The 25,290-nt window shown below is 42.9% G+C and overlaps 1 protein-coding gene across 3 annotated transcripts in view; it reads left to right on the plus strand.

The window, feature by feature from the left end:
• Positions 1-25,290, plus strand: part of wasf1 (WASP family member 1) — a 102,650-nt gene that overhangs the window by 63,114 nt on the left and 14,246 nt on the right. For 2 of the 3 annotated variants that reach the window (XM_080453762.1, XM_080453764.1), the window contains exons 4-6: positions 4,338-4,491; positions 13,089-13,206; positions 20,109-20,192. In XM_080453762.1, the coding sequence (XP_080309888.1) occupies positions 4,338-4,491; positions 13,089-13,206; positions 20,109-20,192 (356 nt within the window). The remainder of the gene's footprint in view (positions 1-4,337; positions 4,492-13,088; positions 13,207-20,108; positions 20,193-25,290) is intronic. The other variant, XM_080453763.1, reaches the window with a different exon arrangement.

Here is a 25,290-nt window from a genome sequence, read left to right on the forward strand (position 1 = left end):
AGAAAAGACAATCGACACTTTTGTCCACATACTGTACATGCACACACACCACGAACACAGCCACTAAAATGCATATTGTGTGTGTGTGTGTGTGTGTGTGTGTGTGTGTGTGTGTGTGTGTGTGTGTGTGTGTGTGTGTGTGTGTGTGTGTGTGTGTGTGTGTGTGTGTGTGTGTGTGTGTGTGTGTGTGTGTGTGTGTGTGTGTGTGTGTGTGTGTGTGTGTGTGTGTGTGTGTGTGTAGTACGTTCTGAATATGTATGTTCCTGAACCTTATTCCCCACCAGGCAGCTTCCCTGATTGTCCTCCAGAGGCTTGGCTTGTATCCAACAGCATTGTGGGTAAAGGCCAGATGTTTGGGCCACTGTGATCCCTGCATCAGACTAAACTATGTCTCTGTGTCTCTGTCTCCCTGTCCGGCTGCCAAGGAAACTGCGAAAACCACACTGTAACAAGCTAGCCCAGGCTAAATACGAACATATGAATTGCACACCCAGACACACATAAAACAACTCGATAATGCCATGGATGAGATATAACACCGCGAATAGATAACATTATGCATAGGGTGCAGCATCATTGGATCCACAGTGAAAGCATATGCAATGAGGTGATACAGGCTACAGGGAGCTCATATGTTGCCTGCCTGCCCAGCACACTGTTAAAATGCCGTGACCTCCAAATAAGATGGAGCTTCCAATCTTATTTGCATTGCAGATGTGTGCGTCCGTGTGATTGAGTTAGTTCAACTTCTCTCTTCAATTAATTTCTGCTAGCTTGAAGTTGCCTGTGTTCTCCCACTAAACAAACAATACATACATACAAAGTAGCTGCGCAGATCCCAGAAATGTTTTTAAAGCAGGTACTGGACCGAAGAAAGACTATAATAAAACATAAAAGAAGGTCTGCACAGTGTACTGTAGCTCCCTTAGATGCAGGTTATTGGCACATCCACCAACAATGTTTCGAGTTAGTGCTCATCACCAGACTAGGGGCCCTATTTTCCGTGCGGGTCCAGGGACCCTCTGGGTTCTTGAGGGGGTTCCAAATTGACTCTTACAGGTCTGTAACTGAGAGTTATGGGGGTCATTGACATTAACGGATGGAGAGGGCAAAAAGGAGGGGAAAGCAATGAAAGAATTGAAGCAAAAGAAAGAAGAGTCAAAGAGTGGGTGGCGATAAGAATGCAGAGGAGGAGACGGAAGAGGGGTGCAGGGGGGAGTATGAAGACAGAGGGAAGAGGTGTGCAGGAGACAAGAAGTAGGGCAACATTTGCATTGTGCCAAAGTGCAAGAGGCAAGCTGGCCAGCGCAGCATGCTGACAGGCAGCTTGGTTTGAGCCTGTCCTTATCTTCTGCGGCTGTGCATGGGATTCCACTGCTATGAGACATGGATTGGGAAGACATGCAAAAAAAGATAACTTCATAGAATATATTTGGGGGGTATGGTTGAAGGAGATAGCGCTGTGTGTGTGTGTGTGTGTGTGTGTGTGTGTGTGTGTGTGTGTGAGAGTGTGTGTGTGTGTGTGTGAGAGTGTGTGTGTGTGTGTGTGTGTGTGTGTGTGTGTGTGTGTGTGTGTGTGTGTGTGTGTGTGTGTGTGTGTGTGTGTGTGTGTGTGTGTGTGTGTGTGTGTGTGTGTGCGCGCGTGCGTGCGTTGAGGGCTTCTTCACCCCTCTCTAGTCGAGAGTGTATTAACGAGATACTATCATGGTATCTGAGGGAAAGATATGAGAGAGAGAAAGAGATAAACTATCCCCCACTTTTCACTGATAAGTAATTCTTCTTGAAATCAGAGGTTGCCACAGCTAAGCCTAACACACACACACACACACACACACACACACACACACACACACACACACGTAAACACACACAAACGCATGCACACAGTCACTCACTAAGACATTGCACATTTGCTAAATTTATCCCCAGACTTGGTGTATTTGGTAGTTCTGCTGAATAGATGTTTAACTCTAATTAGGTTGTCGGACAACACATTATGTGTTCATCCATGGGGGTGTGGATGAGTGAGTGAGTGAGTGAGTGTTTTATGCAGATGTCCCTCACGGGTCACATCTGCTGTGTTTGTGCACTGTGTGTGCAATTCCCGTATCGATCAGCACAGCGGGCCTATATCTCAGAAGTCAGAGGGTTCTCAGGGGCCACTCTGCATCGAATCCATCCTGACACAGACGTCCCTCCCTTTGTTGTCCGGCGCACTCTCTCACGCCCGCATTTCACAACGCGTCTGACAGTATGACACGTCTGCTGCTCTGTCTCTCTTTCTCTCACACACACACACACACACACACACACACACACACACACACACACACACACACACACACACACACACACACACACACACACACACACACACACACACACACACACTGTACACACAATGCAGCGGTGTTTGTTGATCGGTGCCAAAAAACCCTCATCAACAACACTTATCTGTGGGCCAGCAGCACTATCTGTCTGGCTCCAACAAAGACCGCTCCATCTATCCACATAGCAATCTATTGTGGCTCATATATACCATTAAGATTCAGCTTGCAGGTATTAGATGCTCGGGGGAGCAAAGAATGGGGGAGATGGCATGAATTAAAGAGGCCATTCTTCTGGCCTGCCTTGTTGTGCGTACTCCTGGGCTCTAGACAGCCTGTGACCCTGAAAGGACACCTGTTGCTGATGCGGTAAAGTGCCCTGCAAGCGGGCTGAGAGTCCCTAATGATTTAGAAGTGCCATTACCAGACCTGTCACTCCAGAACGTCAAGTGTCCCTTTTCAGGTGTGTGTGTGTGTGTGAGAGAGAGTATGTTTGCGTGTTGTTGTGTGTGTGATATCTATAAGGCCGCTTAGAGTTTTTCCCTTATGCCATCAGCTGTCAGGGAAAGTCCTTCATGTCTAACCCACCCTCTAGCTCTCTCTCTCTCTCTCTCTCTCTCTCTCTCTCTCTCTCTCTCACCCCCACCAATTTTTTCGTTGTCACTGACTCACTTTTTCCATGTCAGTTTTATTATCTCTTCCCCTCTCTGCTCTGCTCTGCTCCTTCACAAGACCTCAGATCTGTGATAGTGTTTGTTTAATAGTCAAGCAGCACCTCAGGCAGCTTGTCGCTCCACTACTTAAACACTAACTCTGGGAGTCATTGCCTTGGCCTGTCTATGCAATCTGGAAAGGGGGTATTCTGTCAAACTGGCTGCTTTGCAAATGGCTCTCATTCTAAATGGGCAACGGCTTGGACGACAGGGAAACCGGATCTTAAATAGCTCTTCATTTGGAAGAGAACATTGTTGCTGTCATCAAGTTTAAGGGGAGAACATCTATACTATAAGTATGTGTATACAGTAGTCGGTATATGGAGAAAGGCGCCTCAAATAGTGTAGCATTCTTGCAGAGTTACTAATGGTAGACTATACTTCAGGTATGTCTCCCATCTACAAGCTCACAATGTGTTGCGATGTGACACGTTGTGAGCTTGTAGATTGGCTGTTTTTCGGTGCGTGATACTGCTGTAGCGCTGTACGATGGAGTACAGATTAAGCATTATCTGCCACATTACACTGTTCTCTGTAACTAAAACAGTGCCATCGCTCCCTGGAGAAGGAATAAAGTGTATCCCACTTGTCATGTCTAATGCATAATTCAGGTCTGATTGCAACTCTCTGGAACCCTTCCCAAGAAACGCCATTTCTAGTTGCCCCAGCCAGATTGAGGGTTACTGAGTGTCTGTCTTATTTTCCCTTTTTTTTCTCTCTCATCCTCTCTGCAATTTCTCAAGGCTGTTTTTAACTTTTTTTTTTGTGTCTGAAAGCTTCGACTATGCGGCATCGATTTCCCTCTGTTATTCCTCCTCCTCCGAATGTCGAATGTTTCTATATGAAAGGAGGGCAATTACTCCCACAGCGTGTGACAAACGACCTTGGTCTAGCCCAGACGAGCCCAGCCTGGCCACGTGGATTTCTTTTTGTAGGGGGACGTGATATTCACAAATCACTAAAGTGCATGGGCCATGAGTGGATGACAGCGGCTTCGACATTTCCCTCTGTTTAGGTGTTTAGATGAGTCAGATGAGTGTTTAGATGAGTCAGTGCCAATTTGATTTTTGATGGCAGTGATGATAATGGAACTAAATGTCAATGATTATGTTTATTACAGAGGGCTTGAGTTGGTGATTGAGCTTGTGTGTATGTGTGCCAGCATGTATGTGGCTTTTGTTTTGTACATTCTCTTTCTCTTTTTCACATGATACCACACACACACACATATCTATTCTCCAATGTTAAACACACAATTTGGAGTTTAGCAACAAACATCTCTCTCTCTCTCCCTCAGTGTGTCTCCAGGACATCACTATGAGAAAGGCGTTCAGGAGCTCCACCATCCACGACCAGCAGCTGTTTGACCGCCAGTCGCTGCCCATCCCACTGCAGGAGACCTACCTTACCTGCGAACAGCCTCCGCCCCTCAACATCCTCACACCCTACAGGTCAGCGGCAAAGTCCCGAAAGCTACCTATAAACAGCCTTTTGTGTCAAGAGCGCATCTTATTTCTAACTCGGCCAGGCCAGGAGGGGAGATTACGTTTTTTTTTGTTGCCAATGTCCATGTTTGTCTCTGTGTATCTGTGTGCATGTGTTTGTTCGCAGCTAATCTCGCAAACCGCAGGACCGATCAACGTTAAACGTTGCATGCTCACGTCTCGAATGTCAAGACACTCAACCTATTTTTTTTAAAATCAGCCTCATGTTGGCGCTATACCAGGCCGCTTTGTTTTTGGCCAATAACCTCCCACACATTTTGATAAAGGTATTGTTCCGATTTTTGACTTCCAAAGTTTGCAGACTGCTGGCACCAAGTCTAATATAAATAATACAGCAGCATCTTGCCGAACGAGTATGTTAGTTTTGAAAATTACATGTTTAGGATGACTTTATCGGGCCATCGCTGCTTAGTTTAACATTATGTGCCCTCCCATAAAGAGCACTCTTTAGTCTTTATACCTACTCTACATGAAAAGTGCCTGGAGGTAACTTCTTTTGTGATTTGCCGATATACTGTACATATGCGATTGCCTTGACTTGACTATTAGAGTCACAAGTCCCCCGGTTCCGAACAGACAGGACCCGAGACCCATACGGGTCCGGATCCGTGTTTTACCATAATCACGCGGATCCGGGTCGGTTTATCTATTTATCATTATGTGTAACATAATCGGACAGTATCCAGAAGATGTTTCATAAAAGACAAACAAAGTATAATCTCAGGGGTACATGCATTTACTCAAAAGAAAAAACAAGAACAAATGCAAAACAAAGATGTACAACATTCAAAGGAGTAACTCTGTGGAACAGCCTTGATAAAGATCTGAAATTGTGTAGCTCATTAAAAATATTCAAAAGATTACTTAAAAATAAGATGATAGATAATTATAAAAAAACATAAATGGCATGTGCCTTCTGTATGACTTTATTTATCATAGCATATATACAAATACTTGTACAGTACAGCAAACACGTACATGTACAGAAAAGTATCTTGTCCTTGTACCTTGTTTCCTTTTTTCTTTTGGTTGTTTTTTGTTTTTTGTTTCTTTTTCTCTCTCCATTTTTGACTTTAATTTTTTCTTTGTTTTGTAAAAGGGTAGGCGTAATAAGCAATGCTTCAGCCTATACCTTTTTGGTCAGAAATGTGGGTATCTTTTCTTGATAACATTTATTTTATTTACTACTGTAATGTTACCACAAATTGACTGACTGAAATAAACTAAACTAAACTAAACTAATACCTGAGTGGATCCGAGCGCTGATTGGTAGAGAAAAAGCATGAAGTGCTAGGATGGTTACACTGACCTAGGATCCGGTAAGTGAGCGTCGCGCTTGGCACAGACATGCGCAGAGTAAGTTCTGTCTGGGAACTCAGTGCGGTTGTTGGCGGCCGACCATTGGGCCGACCTCGGCTCCACGTTCCACGTCCACACAATCCAATCACACACTCATTTCATTCTCAGACCGCTCTATTTAACTGGAAGTTTGCACTACTCAGCCCTGCTTGCTTTTGCTGCCGCTCATGCTGATGCTGCTGCTCTCACCACTGCTATCTTGCAAAAAAAAATGATGCTCACCCTCCACCACCCCAAGCTACCTTTTGGATCTGCTGTTTATATACGGGGGATTCAGAGTCCCTATGGTTGGGAGATGCGCTTTATCAGAGTACCTAAAAGCAGATCCAATTCATCGCCAAACCATAATAAATATATTGCTCGTTTTATATTCAATAAAAATATCTTATCCTTCATGAGTTGTCCTTTATCCGTTCATGAGTTGTCTTGAGAGAACTGCAGCGCAATATACAGGGGAACAAAATTGAGCTGCGCCTACTGTGTGAGTGGAGAGTGCACAGACTATACCTCCATTGAATAAAAATGCGCACCGTGGCATGTGCGATCATGGATTCCTTTTTCATCAAAAAACATGCAATTTAATGTCATTGTCTCTTATTGTAGGCTGCTAGGTGTCATTATGGCGTAAAACTGACATCTAGGCTGTTAGAAAGGCCTTTTAGGTATGTCGGGTCCATAAAATAATAGGTCGGGTCTGTAATATCTTGGAACAAACCGGATCTCGGAACAAACCTCACAGGTCCAGGTTCGTCTTTAAAAAAAAGAATGTCGGGTCCACTACGATCTCAGAACCAATTTCACAGGTCCGGCGTCCGGGTCCATCATTTGAAACAAATCTCGGAACCAAACGGGTCTCGGAAACGAAATTCACGGCTCTATTGTCTATACTAAATAATTCATAAACTCTACCATTTACTATAATTGTTTATCATTTGTTTCATTTTAATTATCTTTCAAAACTCGCACTATAGCAATACACCATACTGGAGAGTAGGAGAGAAAACTGCCGAGAGGCATGAGGGTGAGCGCACAGTCAAAGCACCTCAAATAGCAATCACTCTGACAAAACATTCTGTACATAGTAAGTGTTAGAAAAACAACAGATATCTACAAATTGAAACAAATGACAGAGCAGCAGATAGTTACAATAGTTACAATTAATAACTCTTTCAAAACAAACATCCAAAGATTTGACTAGAAAGTATTGCTCTTGCAACTTCATATAATGTTTTATCTTTTATTATTAACATAGATTAACCACGTCATGTGATTTGCTACTTTAGTACACGTTAACGACAAACATTTCTGGGGACACCACAGAGAATTGCAGATGAACATTTGGTAATAGACACTGAATATCCCTTTGCCCACAACTTCACACATTACCCATAGTCCTGCCATGCGATTGCATGTGCGTGCACAAAGCTCACATTTCTGTAAAGCAAGCGCTTGATATTGTGCTTTGCGTGTTCAACTATGTGTGTGCTGTGATGTTTACACAGTACACGTGCCCCAAGCGCGTCAGTGCGTCCGTCCGTGCTTCATAGCACTGTCCATTTTGGTACTGTAGGCTCACTAGGCTGTCGGTTTCCAGAGTGGCGTGAGGTGAGCGGAGATGTAGAGTAGCAAGTCACCTGGAGATAAATAATGCATGAAAAACTCCTACTCACTACAGCAGTCTGCCCTCCCATCCTTGTATTAATATGCATCTCTCACCCCGCTGTCTGAATTTCTTTCTCTCTATTTCCTACCAACATGTGTGATTTATACTTAGTTGTGCTGCGTTGCATTGTGGGCTGGTACATGGGCTATTTTCCGCACGTAAGTGACAGGGCTTTAACAAGGTCTCTGTTTTAATACTGTTGACTTGTTGCAGATGATTAAAGACTTAACAAGATCCCTTCGTGTGTGTGTGTGTGTGTGTGTGTGTGTGTGTGTGTGTGTGTGTGTGTGTGTGTGTGTGTGTGAGTGTGAGTGTGTGTGTGTGTTATTTATATAGCACCTTTTTAGAACAAAGTTACAAAGTGCTGCACAGGATGCAGATACAAAAATAAACAACATGCTGCACATACTCAGTTAGAAACAATAAATAAATAAATTACAGCCCCTTTGCAGGGAAGGCAATTCAGTTTTTAAGCCTTTTACAGAGTCAGCTAATGTAACAGAAGGAGCTGGGGACTGTTCCAGAGGGATGGGGCGCTGACGGCAAAAGCACAATCACCCTTGGATTTGTGGAGGTTCAGGGGTATAAATAGTGAGATGGTGGTCCGAGAGGTCGAGTACGGATATGAAAGTTCCGAAATATATGAAGGGTCAAGACAATGTATACAGTGCCTGTATATATGGTATATATGTGATATGTATACGTGATAAGCAGTATCTAAACTATATTCTATGCAGTGGTTCTCAAACATTTTCATGTATTTGGCCGCTGACCCCCATTTGAAAACCTTTTGTGCCAGGGGATTTGTCAAAATCATTCAAACATAGCTGAAACATAAAATAGGTAATAAGTGTTTTAAACTGATCCTAATTTTGTTGGGGACCCTCCGGACCCCACTTTGAGAACCCGTGCTTTACTGGGAGCCAATGAAGGGAGACGAGGATTAGTGTGCTGTGGGGATTTCCGGATGGTTTTTGGTTAGCAGCGTTTTGCATGAAGCTGCAGGCTGGCTTGTATAGGGCTGCTTGGCTGAGACAGGAGAAAAGAGCACTGCAGTAGTTAAGGTGAAAAAAATAGTGTATAGATCAGTAATTCAAGATTTCTGGTTGATAGCATTGATTTGAATTCTGCGAGGTTGTGGTGTAGGAAAAAGTATGTTTGCACAAGCTTGTTTAATGTGTATGAGTCAAAGTACATATTTTGGTTAAAGATTACACCCAGGTTTCATGAGGAGGGTTTAACATTGGAGACTAGAGGGCTGATAGAGGGTTTCACTCGTGTGTGTGTGTGTGTGTGTGTGTGTGTGTGTGTGTGTGTGTGTGTGTGTGTGTGTGTGTGTGTGTGTGTGTGTGTGTGTGTGTGTGTGTGTGTGTGTGTGTGTGTGTGTGTGTGTGTGTGTGTGTGTGTGTGTGTGTGTGTGTGTGTGCACGTCTGTGTGTGAATAATATAGTTGTATTATTCTCACACACACACACACACACACACACGTATACGCATACAATGGATGGAGACAGGTGCCGGTCGGTGCATTTAACTGCTCTATGTGGGCATTGACATTATACACGCGTGGGTGTACACCAGACCAACAGACTGTCTCTAAATGCCTGGCTCACTTCTCTGTTCGTTGCAGGCTTCATGTCAGCTGTTGTTGAGACTCTCAGACAGCTGAAGGGTCCGGTGTCGGTTCAAATCACAATGGAACATGGAGACCTAACACAGCGGTACTGGTAAAGGTTAGGCAGACACCATAGTTCTACACAGAGAGTGTTCAGTGGTAGTGGTAAAGGTTAGGCAGACACCATAGTTCTACACAGAGAGTGTTCAGTGGTAGCGGTAAAGGTTAGACAGACACCATAGTTCTACACAGAGAGTGTTCAGTGGTAGCGGTAAAGGTTAGACAGACGTGACATCTTCCGGCTGGAAGTAAGAAAAAAAAAAAAAAAAATCTGGATGGGGAAAGTGAATAAGAAAATTCTCCAGATTCCTAGGCCTGTCACAATTATTACATAATCGTCTAATCGCAATTATTTTATATAATCGCAATTATTATTTGCATAATCGTCATAATCAATTCCATGTTAAAAAAAATCATATTTAAAACAAATGTCAAACTTTTTGGAAATAGCAGATCTATAAGCTCAAAACGCGTCGTGATGCGACGCGCTTTGAGCTTATAGATCGGCTATTTCCACTCTCAATGTTTATTTTTAAGTATAAAGTAATTAAATATGTGTTATTTGTCATATCATAATGACTTTTCTTTACGAAGCCTAAAAGCCAAACAGAAATGTAATTTTTATTCATAATGTTCCATTCATTTTCAATGACAGAAACACAATTAAATCGTTAATCGCAATTATTTGAGTGACAAAGTGCCTTTGAGTAAGATCTCAGCTGCACAATAATGCAGGACTAATGGTGCTAAGAAGTTCCACTGTGTGAATTCAGGCTGCTAGAAAAAAAAGGGGAAAAAAGCACAGCAAACTTTCCCTGGAAAAATAAAGATTGAACACAACTTCAGGGGTTATTTTGGCACTGGACCTAAGATTTTGGGCCCTAACGCAATATTTAAGAAACAAAGCCTGGAATTAATTATAGGTCCTTTTATTCTGTTGTGGTGGGCTTAGGTTAGCTTAATGCTTGGAATGGGACACCTGGCGTTGCTGGCACTGTACTCATATGTACTCGGCGATTGAATGTGAGTGTTGCTGGCACCAGTTTCATACCCATGATTAAATAATTCATATTTATTCTGCCTTCATCTTGATCTTCTCGACCCCCCCCCCGGCCCCCGTCCGTCCTTGTTTTCCTCCCTCTCTCTAGTTCTCCTCTGTTCTCCTCTCCTCTCCACCTCCTCTCTCGTCTATCTGACGTCACACACCAGGAGGCTGTCTGGGACACCTCCTCAGGCTGATATTCTTTATATCCACCCAGAGCACAGCTGCTGCTGCTGCTGCGCGCGCACACACACACACACACACACACACACACACACACACACACACACACACACACACACACACACACACACACACACACACACACACACACACACACACACACACGTACAGTATACACAGAGAGAATATCATGCATAATGATCCATCCACTCAAAATCTCAAATAACTCCCTAACTCCCATATGCGCACGCTGACTCCCCACCCTCGCCTTATCCGGCTGTCGAACTCCAGCTCCTTTCCTTTGTTGTGTTGTATATCATTAACTACCCCCCCTCCCCTTTTAAAGCCTCTTCCTTTTCATGTTCTCTCTTCCCTGCTCTTATCAGAGTGCCATCAAAACACATTGTACATCAAATGCTCTCACAGCGTGCGCCTGCAACCCGGGTCTGGGCCAGCTATGAGTGAGGTAAATCTTGGGTTAGCTGTTAGTTACGGCGGAACACCCTTCCATGAGGGGCTGCATCCGGGCCTGATGGAATTTCATTAGTAATAGTCTCAGCGGAGAGGATTTTTATTGTCCCATAACTTCCAACGTTTCAGAGGTTTTTCCGCCCTGCTAAGACAATGTTCTGATGGAACATTGGTGTATGGTATGACACACAGAGTATGGGGTTAGTAGCTCTGAGTACGTATCATGCAACATGTGCCTCTCTAAAATGTTTTGCACCACGGGTTGCAAGGAATGCACAGTGTTGATGTAACTGAGAGTGTAAAAATGGACCGCTATGGGTGCTTTTAAATTTATTTTTTATTTAACACTAGTAGTGTTAAACATATTCAGAACTATTAATACAGCAAGCCAATCAAGCTTTAGGCTAACTGGCAGTGACACATGCCACTTGATATTAAGTGGTCAAATAATAAATATTATGTAATTACTGAAATGATAATTACACACACACAGATGCACACACACACACACACACACACACACACACACACACACACACACACACACACACACACACACACACACACACACACACACACACACACACACACTATAAAATGTGATTTTCTTCAATACACTTGCCCTACAGTATCTGCTATTTATATTTCACATATTATGACATGCCCTGAACATGGGCACTAGGGTTCATGCGGTTAAGAGATGCATTAATTAGGACCTAATAATAAGCCGGTATTATTATAACGAGACTACAATTAAGTTTAAAACAAGCTCACGTAATCGGTTCCCAAAAAGCCGAGAAGAATTTCACCCGTAGTCCTGTGATATTTACTAATGCCATCACGGCAATGGGTCTTGGACAGTTTTATCGACTAGGGAGCCTTCGGTTACGTTGAAATGACTCTGCACATACTTGTGTAAATTGTACAGTTGGGAATGAAGTAGAGCGAGAAAGAGAGAGAATAAAGAGAAGGAGAGCAATAAGGAAAAGCCTGAGAAACATTAGGAAGGCAATTTCGAGGCTTATTCCCGCATCGATGTGATATGACATTTCCAGGCAGCATGTGTGGGCACTTGTGTATGATAATCAATTTTCTTGTCGGAGGAACCCTTTGAAGTGATAACTGCACAACCGCCCCCATAGTTACCACCAACGCTCCTATCGCCCTAGCACTGCTCCACAGGGAAACCAGCGCCCACCAACCACACTCTCACAAGTACGGACAGAGAGGTATAGGGAGAGCTGTGAACGAATGGATTGTGATGTAGGACATTAGGTATGAGTCATGACAGGTTGTGAACAAAGATGATTTAGTTTTCTTGATGGAGAGCCGCGCCGAGACAGGAAGAGGAGGGGCGAAGGAAGAGAGAGATTGGCGCTCTGCTGGCAGACACATAACTCACTCTCCAACTCGTTTTTTTTATTTATTCAGAGGTGACCCTGAAGTTTCTGTTGTCAGAAATGATGTTAAGAAAAACCAAAGAAAGATATCATAGTAGTTATGATGTTGGTCTTTTCTATCTCCCTGTTCTTCTACTGTAGTCCTTCATTCAAAATTAAGTTGTAATGCACACCACACACAAATATAATCAAATGGCATCAAATAATTAATATAGGTTCCCTGGTCATTAGCCAAATTGTCGATCATCTTACCTGTTGCACCTATGCTCTGTGATCGAGGAGCTAGGAGTAGCAATTCCATTCACTTTCATTGTATTGCCAGATTCTCAAAATCCCACTTTTATCACACAAACGAATGCAAACAAAGCACATTATGCCAATATATTAAAAACAAGCCCTGGTACAGACAGTATGTAATGTTTGTCTCTTTTTTTAATACCAGCAGCAGAATCCATTTTGTTTGTGTTCATGTGCTAAGCCACAGATAAATATAATAGTACTTAAATCATGCCCAGGTACCAACACAACCCATGATTCTATACAAAGCATGTGTACCTTTTTTATACAGTAAGTGTTAATTTAACCCCAAGAGTAGAATATAAATATAACATAAATTACCTGATTTTACTATGTAGAATTACAGCCTAAAAGTCAAAAATATAAATAAAATGGTAGGCCTGGACTACTATCATGCTCCTATTGAGATTGCTTTATCTATTTTCCTGCCCCCCCCCCCCCCACTCCCTGCAGAGATGATGGGAAGGAGGGTCTCAAGTTCTACACCAACCCATCTTACTTCTTCGACCTGTGGAGAGAGAAGATGCTACAGGACACAGAGGACAAGAGGAAGGAGAGGCGGAAACAGAAGGTAAGGATGTTCTCCTAAAACCGTACCGCAGACCCAGACCATCGCCCGGATGCTGCCTTTTGGTTGTTTCCAGATTGAGCCGGTATCTGTCAGAGGGTGGCTCTATAATAGGGGATTAAAATGAGGATGTGGTTTCGTGAGGACAGACAGACAGACAGACAGACAAACACCCACCCCCACACACACACACACACACACACACACACACACACACACGTGCACACACACACTTACTCGTTCTGCAGTTAATTAGGCTCCGTGGGGTAAGAAGAGGTGAGCATGAATCACAGGATTGCTGTGTCCTCAGCAGCTATTGATCCAACACTCCTGCCTGGGTTAGACTCAGCTGAGAGTCAATGTTACACACAATACTTATACATGTATCGCATCACGCGTTCACCACAGTTCTCTGTTGTCTAATTATTGAACAGAATGAATGGGAACGTCTGCTTTTTGCTTGCCCCCCCCCTCTGCTTCTCACAGGGAGCTGTGTGTACCATCTCTGTCTACTATAAAGCATGCGTACACACAAACAAACGTGTACACATGGTCCAGTGGGGAATTTCTAGGTACACAAGCAGCCTTGTCTGTTTTGCCTTTATACCCTGTGTGTATTTGTTTGCAAACAAACACACTGGCACAACATAGCGGGGGTGCTCTCGCGTGTCCTTTGAGAGCCTCTCTTCCCCCGCAAACCCTAGATTACAGACCTTCTGAGCCCCTTCGCAGATGGAGGGGTCTCCCACTCCGAGCGCTATAGGGGCTCAATGGGACTCAAAATCAACACCAGCTTGTGTCTCCATGTGTGGGAAGTGTGCCCCCACACATCCCCTCACAGAGCCAATCGAAGCCTGCCTGCGGTCGTGTCACCAGCCAATGAGAACGTACGAGGAGGATGTAATTTGGTGGTTTGGGCTTTCTAATGGTTGTGGGTATGCTATGTGACACACAGTAGATTCTGAACAAAAGCGAGCTTGTTGAGGCACGAAAACACTCCGAGGGTGACAGTCACTGTCAGAGTAAGATGGATATTGCGTCTTTTCCCTAGATATCTATCCAAAAGTGTGCCTACAGTAGAAAAAGCTGCTTGCAGTGCTGCACAGAGCGGCGTCACTGAAATGGGCAAAAATGTACTCTGTGTGTGTATAGGAAAAGCCTAGAATAATGACTACTGTCAGCAGACCTAATTTGGTTTAGAGGGAGTAGTATAATAAGACAGCTGAAGCCGGTCCCAACAGTGCCATTGTGGACTTTATGGATGTCACGATCATGACATTTTACTTGACGATTAATTGTCATACAAATAATTGGGAATAACATATAATAGTTGTGATTTTGGCATTTAACATTGGAACATACAGTATAAATGAAAAATACAACAAAACTTCCACAGGGCAGATATGAAAAAGAACTTAAATATACAAAGAAACGGCCGACATATTTAATAATTTATGCTTTCAATTTTTCTTTATAGTGGAAATAGGAAATCTGCTATTTCCTCTATTTTTGGAAAATGTATCCATCAACATGGAAATGATTATGAATGACGATGATTGAAAATAATTGTGATTATCTCAAATGATTGCCATTAGGGGATTATGCAATAATTGTGACAGGCCTACCCAACAGTGTCTATTCTAATAATGAACAGCCACAGTGGGCTTTGCTCATAAAGTCTTATTAATTTCCCCCTCTGCCACTTTGGAAGCCAGAAAGACCCCATGGAAAGGCCTAGAAAACCTTCGTGCCAAAAAAGACGGATTACTCACACATATTTTGGGGTTTGAGTTACCACTATTGGGGATAAATGGTCGATGAGTATTATGGCAAATACAGGGTTCATGTGTGGAAAAACTGTCAGAGACAAGGATGAAGGAGGTAGACCAAAAAATGCAGAGCTTAGTCCGTCCTAAGGGATAGCAGTCCCAGCTCATTGGGTAGTGTGTGTGTGTGTGTGTGTGTGTGTGTGTGTGTGTGTGTGTGTGTGTGTGTGTGTGTGTGTGTGTGTGTGTGTGTGTGTGTGTGTGTGTGTGTGTGTGTGTGTGTGTGCAGTCTTACTATACTTTTTTTCATGAAATGTTGCAATTATGTACAAAATGTAAGTTAGTTAGTTAGGCATTTACATTTGGTTTATAATTAAGGTGACGGCTATAAGGCTATAGGGTTAGTTCTATGGTTAGTTTTAGGGATAGGCTGGGCATTCTGAGTTTAGAACTTGGGGTTGGGTTAGGTTTTCTTTTTCAATAAAAATGCATTAGTTTTTTTCAAAACTTGGTTACTTCCTCACAAGTATAGCAAGACCCAGCTGTGTGTGTGCGCGGGTGCGTGCGTGCGTGCGGTAATATAAAAACCTGAAGAAGGGGAGTGAACTTAACATTGTTTCCCTGTTAATGGACCAACATGACTGATAACCTAAGCTTCAAAAACAATAAGCACTATATCATAGTATAGCACTATAATATAGCACACACAAGCACACAGATGTGTGTGTGTGAAAACACATGGCTCACATGTCTCACCTGGCCCGGGTTCAAATGCAACCTGAGGCTCTTTTGCTGCATGTCATCCCATTTCTCTGTCTCCCTCTCACTGTCACCATGAGATATGAAGTAGAAATACAGAGGAAAAAAAATTCAACAACTACAACAGTACAGCGTCTGGAAGCTGATTGTCTATGCCAGCTGTCAATCAGTGTCACTGAGAGAGGTTGTCGTGCCCTCCATGCCCCCCCCCACACGCGCGCACGCACGCACGCACGCACGCACGCACGCACGCACGCACGCACGCACGCACGCACGCACGCACGCACGCACGCACGCACGCACGCACGCACACACACACACACACACACACACACACACACACACACACACACACACACACACACACACACACACACACACACACACACACACACACACACACACACACACACACACACACACACACACACACACACACACACACACACACACATACACAGAGAGCTTCAGTTCTCTCTGCCTCTCATCTCCCTAGTGCCGCGTGTCACTCAACTTCCTCTCCAGCATCGCACACTCTAGTCTGATTTACTTGAGTGTCAGTTATAATGTGCGAAAAATAGCCAATCTACAAGGTCGGCCGAAATACAATCTCGCGACACGTCACGATGATGTGCGTTATGAGCGTTTTACATCAGCTATTTTCCACATGCAATACTGGTGCGCAACTACGTATAAATTAAGCATCTCTCTTTCTCTCCCCTGATATCACTCCATCTTTTTACGTTACCCCGAGTCACGTTACACAACACACACTTTCTCTCTCTTGGCCTCCATTGCTTCCTTTCACTCATTCACACACGGAAACACACACACGCGCACACACACACACACACACACACACACACACACACACACACACACACACAGTGGTGTAAAGTAACTAAGTACATTTACTCAAGTACTGTACAATTTTGAGGTACTTTTACTTTACTGGAGTATTTCCAATTATCTATACTTTTACTTCTACTCCTTTACATCTCAGAGGCAAATATTGTACTTTTACTCCGCTACAATTATTTGAAAACTTTAGTTACTAGTTACTTTGTAGGTATACATTTTCACATTATAAAACCTACATTAACCACTTTAGCCTTATTTTATACATAGGCTATTTGAAAATAGCCGATTGTGAGCGTTGTGAGCTTGTAGATCTGCTATTTTTAAACATTTTAGTACTTTTACTTTTTGTACTTTAAGTACATTTTGATACCAACACTTTTTTACTTTTACTTGAGTAAATTTTGAATTCCGGACTTTTACTTGTAACAGAGTACTTCTACATTGCAGTATTGCTACTTAAGTAAAACATTTGAGTACTTTTTCCACCACTGCACGCACGCACGCACACACACACACACACACACACACACACACACACACACACACACACACACACATACACAGCGATTAGCTGTTGATAAATGAAGAGCAATGCAGGCAGGGCAGAGGTGGGAGGAGAGACCTGCAGTGGGACTAATCTCATTAGCTCCTGTGTTAGCATCCCTCTCAGTGGATTAGCACTAGACCAGTGAGTCAGTCTGTCCATCTGACAGGAAGACACAACTCAGCAAAGAGACGACGACTCAGGTTTAGACATTCGACAAAGGAGAAAAAGAGAGAGGGTGACAAGAGGTTCAGGGAAGGGAGAAAGATGGCATCGGTGTCTCATTGAGATCAATGTCTGATTCCCCACCAGGTAGGAGTTGGCGGTCTCTATAGGGAGCCTTCTGAAGACTAATTTATGCCTAGGTGAAAGAGTGTCACTTGACAAAAATTACGTGTTTTTTCAACGGAAAAAAGTGTCGATGTGACACCTTTTCGTTGAAGCATAAATTTGGCTTTAGGCTCGGTCCTTGCACCTTTTCACTCACAGCACGCATCAAAGATAACCTAATGGGACCTTCTGAATGCCATTCTGTGATTTCTTTGTATAACTTCACTTGACACAGTGGTAAGGAAAAAGTTTCTGTCTCACAGACACCTGGAAATGTCTCATTCCTCAGTGAAATTGACTAGAGTACTGTACCTTGCTGCACGCCAATGAGCCAACTTGAAGTGTGTTTTGTGACCAGGGAGGAGGTGACAGACTAAAATTCTAAGTTACAAAGTATCAAATGCCTTCCAGACATTTGATACACGGTGGCTCAAATGGACAGTCAGTGAGCTCCAGGTTAGACCAACTTTCTCAGAGAGCTTAGGTTGAAATGCAGGCACGACAGCCAGGTCAATACGAAAGGTCCTGTGAGGTAGTTCACTTTTGTTAAGCTATAATATTAAGCATTGTGTGTGTGTATTTGTATACAAGTTGCTTATCATCGCTCATGGCTCCTTTTGTGCAGTCGTGGACCAATCAATGTTTTCCAATTACAAAATCGATGTTCTATTACTGTCTTGTCTGAGTTAAACAAGGATTTGTCTTTAAAATTTTACTCAACCTTTATTTAGCCAGACAAGTCATTAAGAACAAAATCGTTGCTGTCGGGCAGAAACCTCATATCTCCATATCTCAACGTTTCATTATTTCCGTAAATGAATGCCCTACTTCGTCATACAAATACTTTGTCGCACAAAAGTAGTGAACATAGCAGGTATAGCTTGTAGATCGGCTATTTTCACTATTTTAAATAGTTTTTAACCCATTAAGACCTGGAACGCATCTGTGTTATTTTAGATTTCTTTGGCTATTCAAAAATAGCAGATATACAAGCTCATAGCGAGTGCCGCGCTATGAGCTTGTAGATCTGCTATTTTTTTTTAATCGTGAAAAAATATTTTTTGGGTTAAAAAAAAAATATATATAGGATTTAGGAAATATTTTTTAGATTTCTTTTTTAATCGGCCTCAGGCCTTAATGGGTTAAAATAATAATAAAAAAGGAACGATTTTGGACATTCGGGAATTCTTCTTCTTTACAATAGTGGCCTGGCAGCCTGCCTCAAAATGTCTCCGTGGTCACCCCAGGACACATCCATTGTTGCGTCTGCACAGACATACAGTATACACAGAGCATGTCCATAACAACCCCATTACCAACCGCTTTCAAGCACAAGTTTACAATGTCGAGTTACAACCCCCCCCCCACCCCCCTCCTCCAATCAACTGTTCCCAATGGCCCCAGCCCCCCCCCCACTGCCATGGCAACCGAGGAGGTCTGTGGGAGAGAGATGGAGGCAGTGGTCTTCTTGAAGCAGTTATATAGACAAGCTGGGAATGGCTCGCTCAACAGGGGGCCCCTTGCTACAAGCAACATGCACACATCACAGCCTGGTGCACTGTCAACATACTGTAGACACTGGGCCACTAAAAGCACGGTCAGGATGCTTTTGTGCCATATTTAACCACATGAACCCTAGCATCCCTGTTCTGGGCATGCCTTAGTCAAACATTCTGCAAAAACTGTTGAACATTCAGCGAAGATGCCTACAAGCTCACTCACAACTGTGTTGTGAGCTTGTAGAGATGCTATTTTTTTCTATTTGACGTAAAACAAAGTATATATGCGGTTACTTGGTTAACAGTGCCGGCCTGGATAAGTATATTGAGAGAATAAGAATCCTCTTTTATTTATTCCCATATCCGTACACTGAGCACTGGCACAGCCCAGATCTTTTCACAATTTAATAAATACAATACAATGAAATACACATGCATAGTGTAGGTGCACGCCCTGATAAAAGCGTTTTAATTTAATCTAAATGTTTAATGCAACAAAAAAAAAAGTTTACTACCAACACAAATTGAATTGCATTGCTATAGTGTGACTGCACATTGTATTTAATTTCAAATGGGCTGGTTTAAGTGCTCTTTCAATCCAAGTTTTATGATAATGTCCTAATCGAAATGGTAGATAATTGTTTGCGGTTCGTGCACTTTTGTACGCCTGGTGATTGCTCAGTAGTGGGTTTTGGGGAAAGTGCGACTGCACAGCTTAAATTTTAGCAAGGGATACGCGGTTATTTTTACTGGTAGCTTAGAAAGTTCCAAACATTAACCTGGCACGCACAGGTCCACAGAATCATGACCGGCGTTTTGGAGTTATAGTCAATAAAGTTTAGGAATGTGCCTGACTGTGCCATTTTTACACATCGGCAAGAGGCCAACACACTGCCACTTGCATGCTTTGCACCGAGAGCCTAGGGATTTCACAGTAAGCCTTTTCAAACAGGGTATGAAAAAATATTAATAATGTCAAACTCGAGACACTGTTTCCCTGCCCAGTGTGACATCCGAGAAAGAACAGGGTTCTGTCTGTTGCACGTTTAGCATCTCTCTCTCTCCCTCTCTCTCTCTCTCATATATATATATATACCGGTCCTCTTTTCTCACCTCTCGCTCTCTGTGGTGTCTGACTCTGTGCAGCTGGAGCTGCCTTATCATGTGTGCCCAGAGGGCCTTATAAGAGTGCCCTCTGAATCCCCTCCTCCCCTCATCAACCCCTCAGAGGTAAGACCACAACCCGACCTCTGCCGTCGGGCCCCCGCGCCTGTGCCCCTCCTCCCTGGGTTTAGCCTGCTGCCTCTCTGCTTCGTCCTCTCTTGACTGGTTCTGGAGACTGTTGTACTCACCACCTCTATTACTAACTGCCCTCCAATACTCACCTCCCCTGAGTGCATCCCAGTTCTACACAGTGGTGTAAAGTAACTGAGTACATTTACTCAAGTACTGTACTTAAGTACAATTTTGAGGTAATTTTTACTTTACTTTGCGGATATAAATTATTATATCATAAAACATAAATTAACCACTTTAGCCGTATTTTATACATAAGCTATTTGAAAATAGCCGATCTACAAGCTCACAACGCGTCTCATCGCGACGCGTTGTGAGCTTGTAGATCTGCTATTTTCAAAAATGTTTGTACTTTTACTTTTGGTACTTTAAGTATATTTTGATGCCAATAGTTTTGTACTTTAACTCAAGTAAAATTTTGAACACAGGCCTTTCACTTGTAACCGAGTATTTTTATATGGTGGTTTTGCTACTTTTACTTAAGTAAAACATTTGAGTACTTTTTCCACCACTGGTTCTACACGAGGAGAAGAAGGGGACAGAGTCCTTGACTGAGTAAAAGTAGTTGATCTTCAGGGTCGTGATTGCCATTGTATGTAAGGACCCCTCCTTCCCCCTATGGAATCATCACTAGTTCCTTTACTGTGGTTTTTGCCCCACTTTCCTATTAGCATACTGTACATGATGAACAGCATACAGTCTCTAACTTTAGCTGGCCTTATGTCTGACTGTCTGTAAGGTAGAATAAGAAATAGGTGTACAAAACTACATTTAAATTGGGAAGCAGCCACTGATCGTTCACTCTACTAACTGCAAGGTGTCCTGTCACATTATTTATCAGCACAACGTTGACTGCACGTTTCTTGGGAATGGTTGTAGCCCTCCTTTAGGGTGACTCTTTGCCTGGCAGAGCTCTGTTTGCTGCCCAAACTAACAATAACTCTCAAGTCTCCCCTCAAATCTTCTGTCACGAGGACTGTTTATCCTCATTCACATTCATGAGAATCTGTGTTCTCATGCTGTCGATGTCAACTCGATTTGCATTGTAACAATGACTACACGTGTATCAGCTGCACAGCTAGATGCTGGATTAAGCTGCAGAATCATGGATGGCTGCATTGATTTTTGCCATTCCTTGCACTGCTCTTGATTGCAGCCTGCCTCCGTTTGCTAGCTTTCTACTTCCTATTTCCCTTATGGCATGAACACACAAGCACATTTTGTTATTCCCACCAGGCTACATGATAATTCTAAATATTATGATAATTTGGCCCACGCGCATAACATTGACTCCAGAGGAACTTTTTCCGCCAGCCAAAATTTGTGCTGTAGTGTAGAGGTTAATCTGTGTGTAGTACCGTAATTCTCAGATGATTACCTTACTGTAATTACCCTCATCTGAAAACAGAAGCCACAGATAATTACTGTACAAAGTGTATACAACACAAACCTATTAGATGGAGCACCAGTAATAATAATGTGTGTTGCAGTATTAGGGGCTGCTGTGTTATCATCAGCCCCAGGGTGGTCTGGCGCTACTGGGCCTCAATGGGGCTCCCAGGGGTTTTACAACACTGCACCATAGCCTCCGGACTTCTGCTGAGTCTGTCACATTTTATATACAGTATACACACACATGCACACTCGCATGCACACACACACACGCACGCACACGCACGCACGCGCACGCACGCACGCACGCACGCACGCACGCACGCACGCACGCACGCACGCACGCACGCACGCACGCACGCACGCACGCACGCACGCACGCACACACACACACACACACACACACACACACACACACACACACACACACACACACACACACACACACACACACACACACACACACACACACACACACACACACACACACACACACACACAGTGGTTGAAAATAACTAAGTACATTTGCTCAAGTACTGTACTTAAGTAAAATGTTGAGGTACTTTGAATCTATTTGAGTATTTTGTTTAGTTACTTTAACTTCTACTTCCATACATCTCAGAGCAGGCAAATAGTGTACTTTTTACTCCACTACAATAATTTTGACAGCTTTAATTTCTACTTACACTAGTACCTACAGTACATACATTAAGCCCAATTTTACTTATACTTGGGCTTCAAAAGTTTGACAAATTATGAAAGATTTTTGTATATTTCGACGCCAATACTTTTTCTCTCTTACTCAAGTAACATTTTGCTGACTTTTAGTTTTACTTACTATTTTACTTAAGTAAGAAAAATCGGAATACTTCTTCCACCACTGCCCCCCCCCCCCCCCCACACACACACACACACACACACACACACACACACACACACACACACACTCACACATACACGCCCCATTCCGTCTATAACCTCTCGTCCCGTGCTTCTTGACGCACAGTGGCTCCACAACAGCGAAACACTGTTGTCACATTCACCTTATACAGCCTAATAAAGTTCATTGTGCTCTGTGGATTACACAATAAAGTCCTCAGTGTTAACTTAATGCTGAGAGTTACAGACGGATAAATTAACACTTTTAACACAGGATTTTACTGTCTAGCAGGCTTGGGAGAATAGTGGCATCATGACTTGGCTCTTTAGTTGCATGTCATTCTTTTCTGTATCTTCATGATCAACAACACACAACTGCCGTAAGATAAGATAAGCCACAACAGAATTCTGTTCAGTAGCATCAATCATATCTAACATATTATAATCATTTCGGTTTGAATTCATGCTCTGCTAAGCCTCCCAGCAGGCTCCAATATTGTTGTTGTTCTTTTGCTAGTTCACATTCGCAGTGTGCAAACATAATTGGAAGACTGTGATGACAGAGGTGTGTGTATGTGTGTGTTTAATTGTAATCAATTTAGAAACGCAGGGGATGACAAGAAGTTGAAATGTTGTGTGCGTGCATGGGTTATTTTGTGTTTAGTGGCTGTGTGTACTGTAAAGGGGTTAGTCCAACTAATTGATTTAATCAAATATAGAAACCTTTGAGCATCGAATTGTTAAAGCCTTAAAGGTAGGGTAAGTGATATTTTTTGGTAATCATTTCTATAGTGTTTGTTCAGTCACAGGTGTCTCCCCGTCTCTCCAGCTCTTTAATAAACAGAAAATACGTTTTCAGGTAGGTGACAACCTGAAAATATATTTTCTGTTTATTAAATAGCAGGAGAGACATGGAGACTCCTGTTACTGAACAAACACTCGATAGCAATGAGTGCTAGCAGTGTTAACATTAGTTAGGGAAACCACGACAGATGCCGTCCGTTCCATGTCAAAACATTGGCAGCCGTGGCCGAGTGGGTAGAGAGGCTGTCTGGGAATTGGAACGCCGCTGGTTCGACCCCCAGCTCACCCAGTCTATGAGTCGAAGTGTCCCTGAGGTGTCGTATTAATGGCATCTACTGCTCCTAATAGTTAGGACGGGTAAATGCCGAAAACAAATTCCAGGCATGTGTAAATGTACTTGGCAAATACCCCAACAACAACTAAAGGGAACACAATTATTATTATTACTATGATTATTACTCGTACTGTAACTCGTCACAGCGCGATGTGTTCTGAACTTGTAGATCGGTCATTTTCGGTGCAAGACACAGTGCACAAGTATAAATCAGGCTTTATTGTTATTCTGTGAGCCAGATGGATGGGGAGATGGCTTGTTCTGTGAGGAGGCGGCCACAATGTGCATCAGCTGACAAAATAACATGTCTGTATTACCTGCCAACATTCACGATTATATAATTCTGAAAAGGGGGGGGGGGGGGGGCGTTTTGTGTGTGTGATTAATTCACATGAAAATATATATTTTCGAACAGATTTGTTTTTCACCACGAATAAAGGCATCGGCCTGTATTAAAAGAGGCATCTACTGTATATGAATAGTAGTGCAGCTTCAAATGTCATATTGTTTAATTGTCACATCCCCTTTGGTGTGTAAAGACCTTAACAATAAAAAGGTTAGTCCTATCAATAAAGACTGATTTAAAACCGCTTTATTGGTAGTAAAACAAGACATATTTATGACTAGCCTCCTTCCCAGCCTTACCCATCTGCGAAGAGAAAAGCCTGGTCACGACCTTAAGCAGAGAGTGTCTATAGGGGCAGGACTTCCGTCGTACGCGTTTCCCCCGGAAACTATCTTTTTGGACCAATCACGACACTCGTTTCATTCACGGAGCATGTAAACAGATTTGTAAAGCGTCAACATCATTTCCTGGGGGCGGTACTTCCGCCAAATTCCGGTACATCCGTTTAGACACTCAACCGGCTAGGTCTTGCCCAGCGTTATTTATTACATTATTTCACAAAATCAAGCTCACTGATTGGGTGGACCTGGATGCCAAATGGGTGGGTCTAGTGTGGGCCTGCCCATGGACGTGCCCCTGTTCCCCACTGAAAATAATTGAAGTTACAGTGGTCTCAGGGGAGATGGTTTGTGTCACATGCTCTGTTTCATTCCAGCCAAGAAAACTCTACAGCAGACAGACAAACACACACATAAACACAATCTGCATCCATTTTAGCACCTACTAACAGGAATGGGATTGATAAGGGGATCCGTGTTGATGTGATGGTTTGAGTCTGATAAAATAGGCTCATATGTGTTTTGAGTTATTGAATTGTCTAGACCAAGGGTCTTCAACAGGGGGTCTTTAAATTTACTGGGGGTGGAGGGGACATTCACCAAAAATAACAGATCTACTGTACAAGCTCACGTGTTGAACTTGTAGCTCGGCTGTTTTTGGTGAAGATGTTTGGTGTAGAGTTAAAAAAAAAAGTGATTAAATGTCTCAAAATACACATGAACATGAATCTAACATATTAATAGAAAAGATCATGTGTAAACAAACCAAGAAAAAACATTAATTTACACAACACTGATGATAGTGCTGTCAAACAAGTCTATGAAGCATCTATGAAATCTATGAAAAAGTTTAATCTGCAACACAATTCTATACAATATGTAGTGTGGGTCTCTGCTTCATCTCTCTCTTGAGTCTTAGCTATGGGTTCCTTGGCCTGA

The sequence above is a fragment of the Gymnoscopelus braueri genome (genome assembly GCF_963280865.1).
Source record: "Gymnoscopelus braueri genome assembly, chromosome: 16".
Lineage (NCBI taxonomy): Eukaryota > Metazoa > Chordata > Actinopteri > Myctophiformes > Myctophidae > Gymnoscopelus > Gymnoscopelus braueri.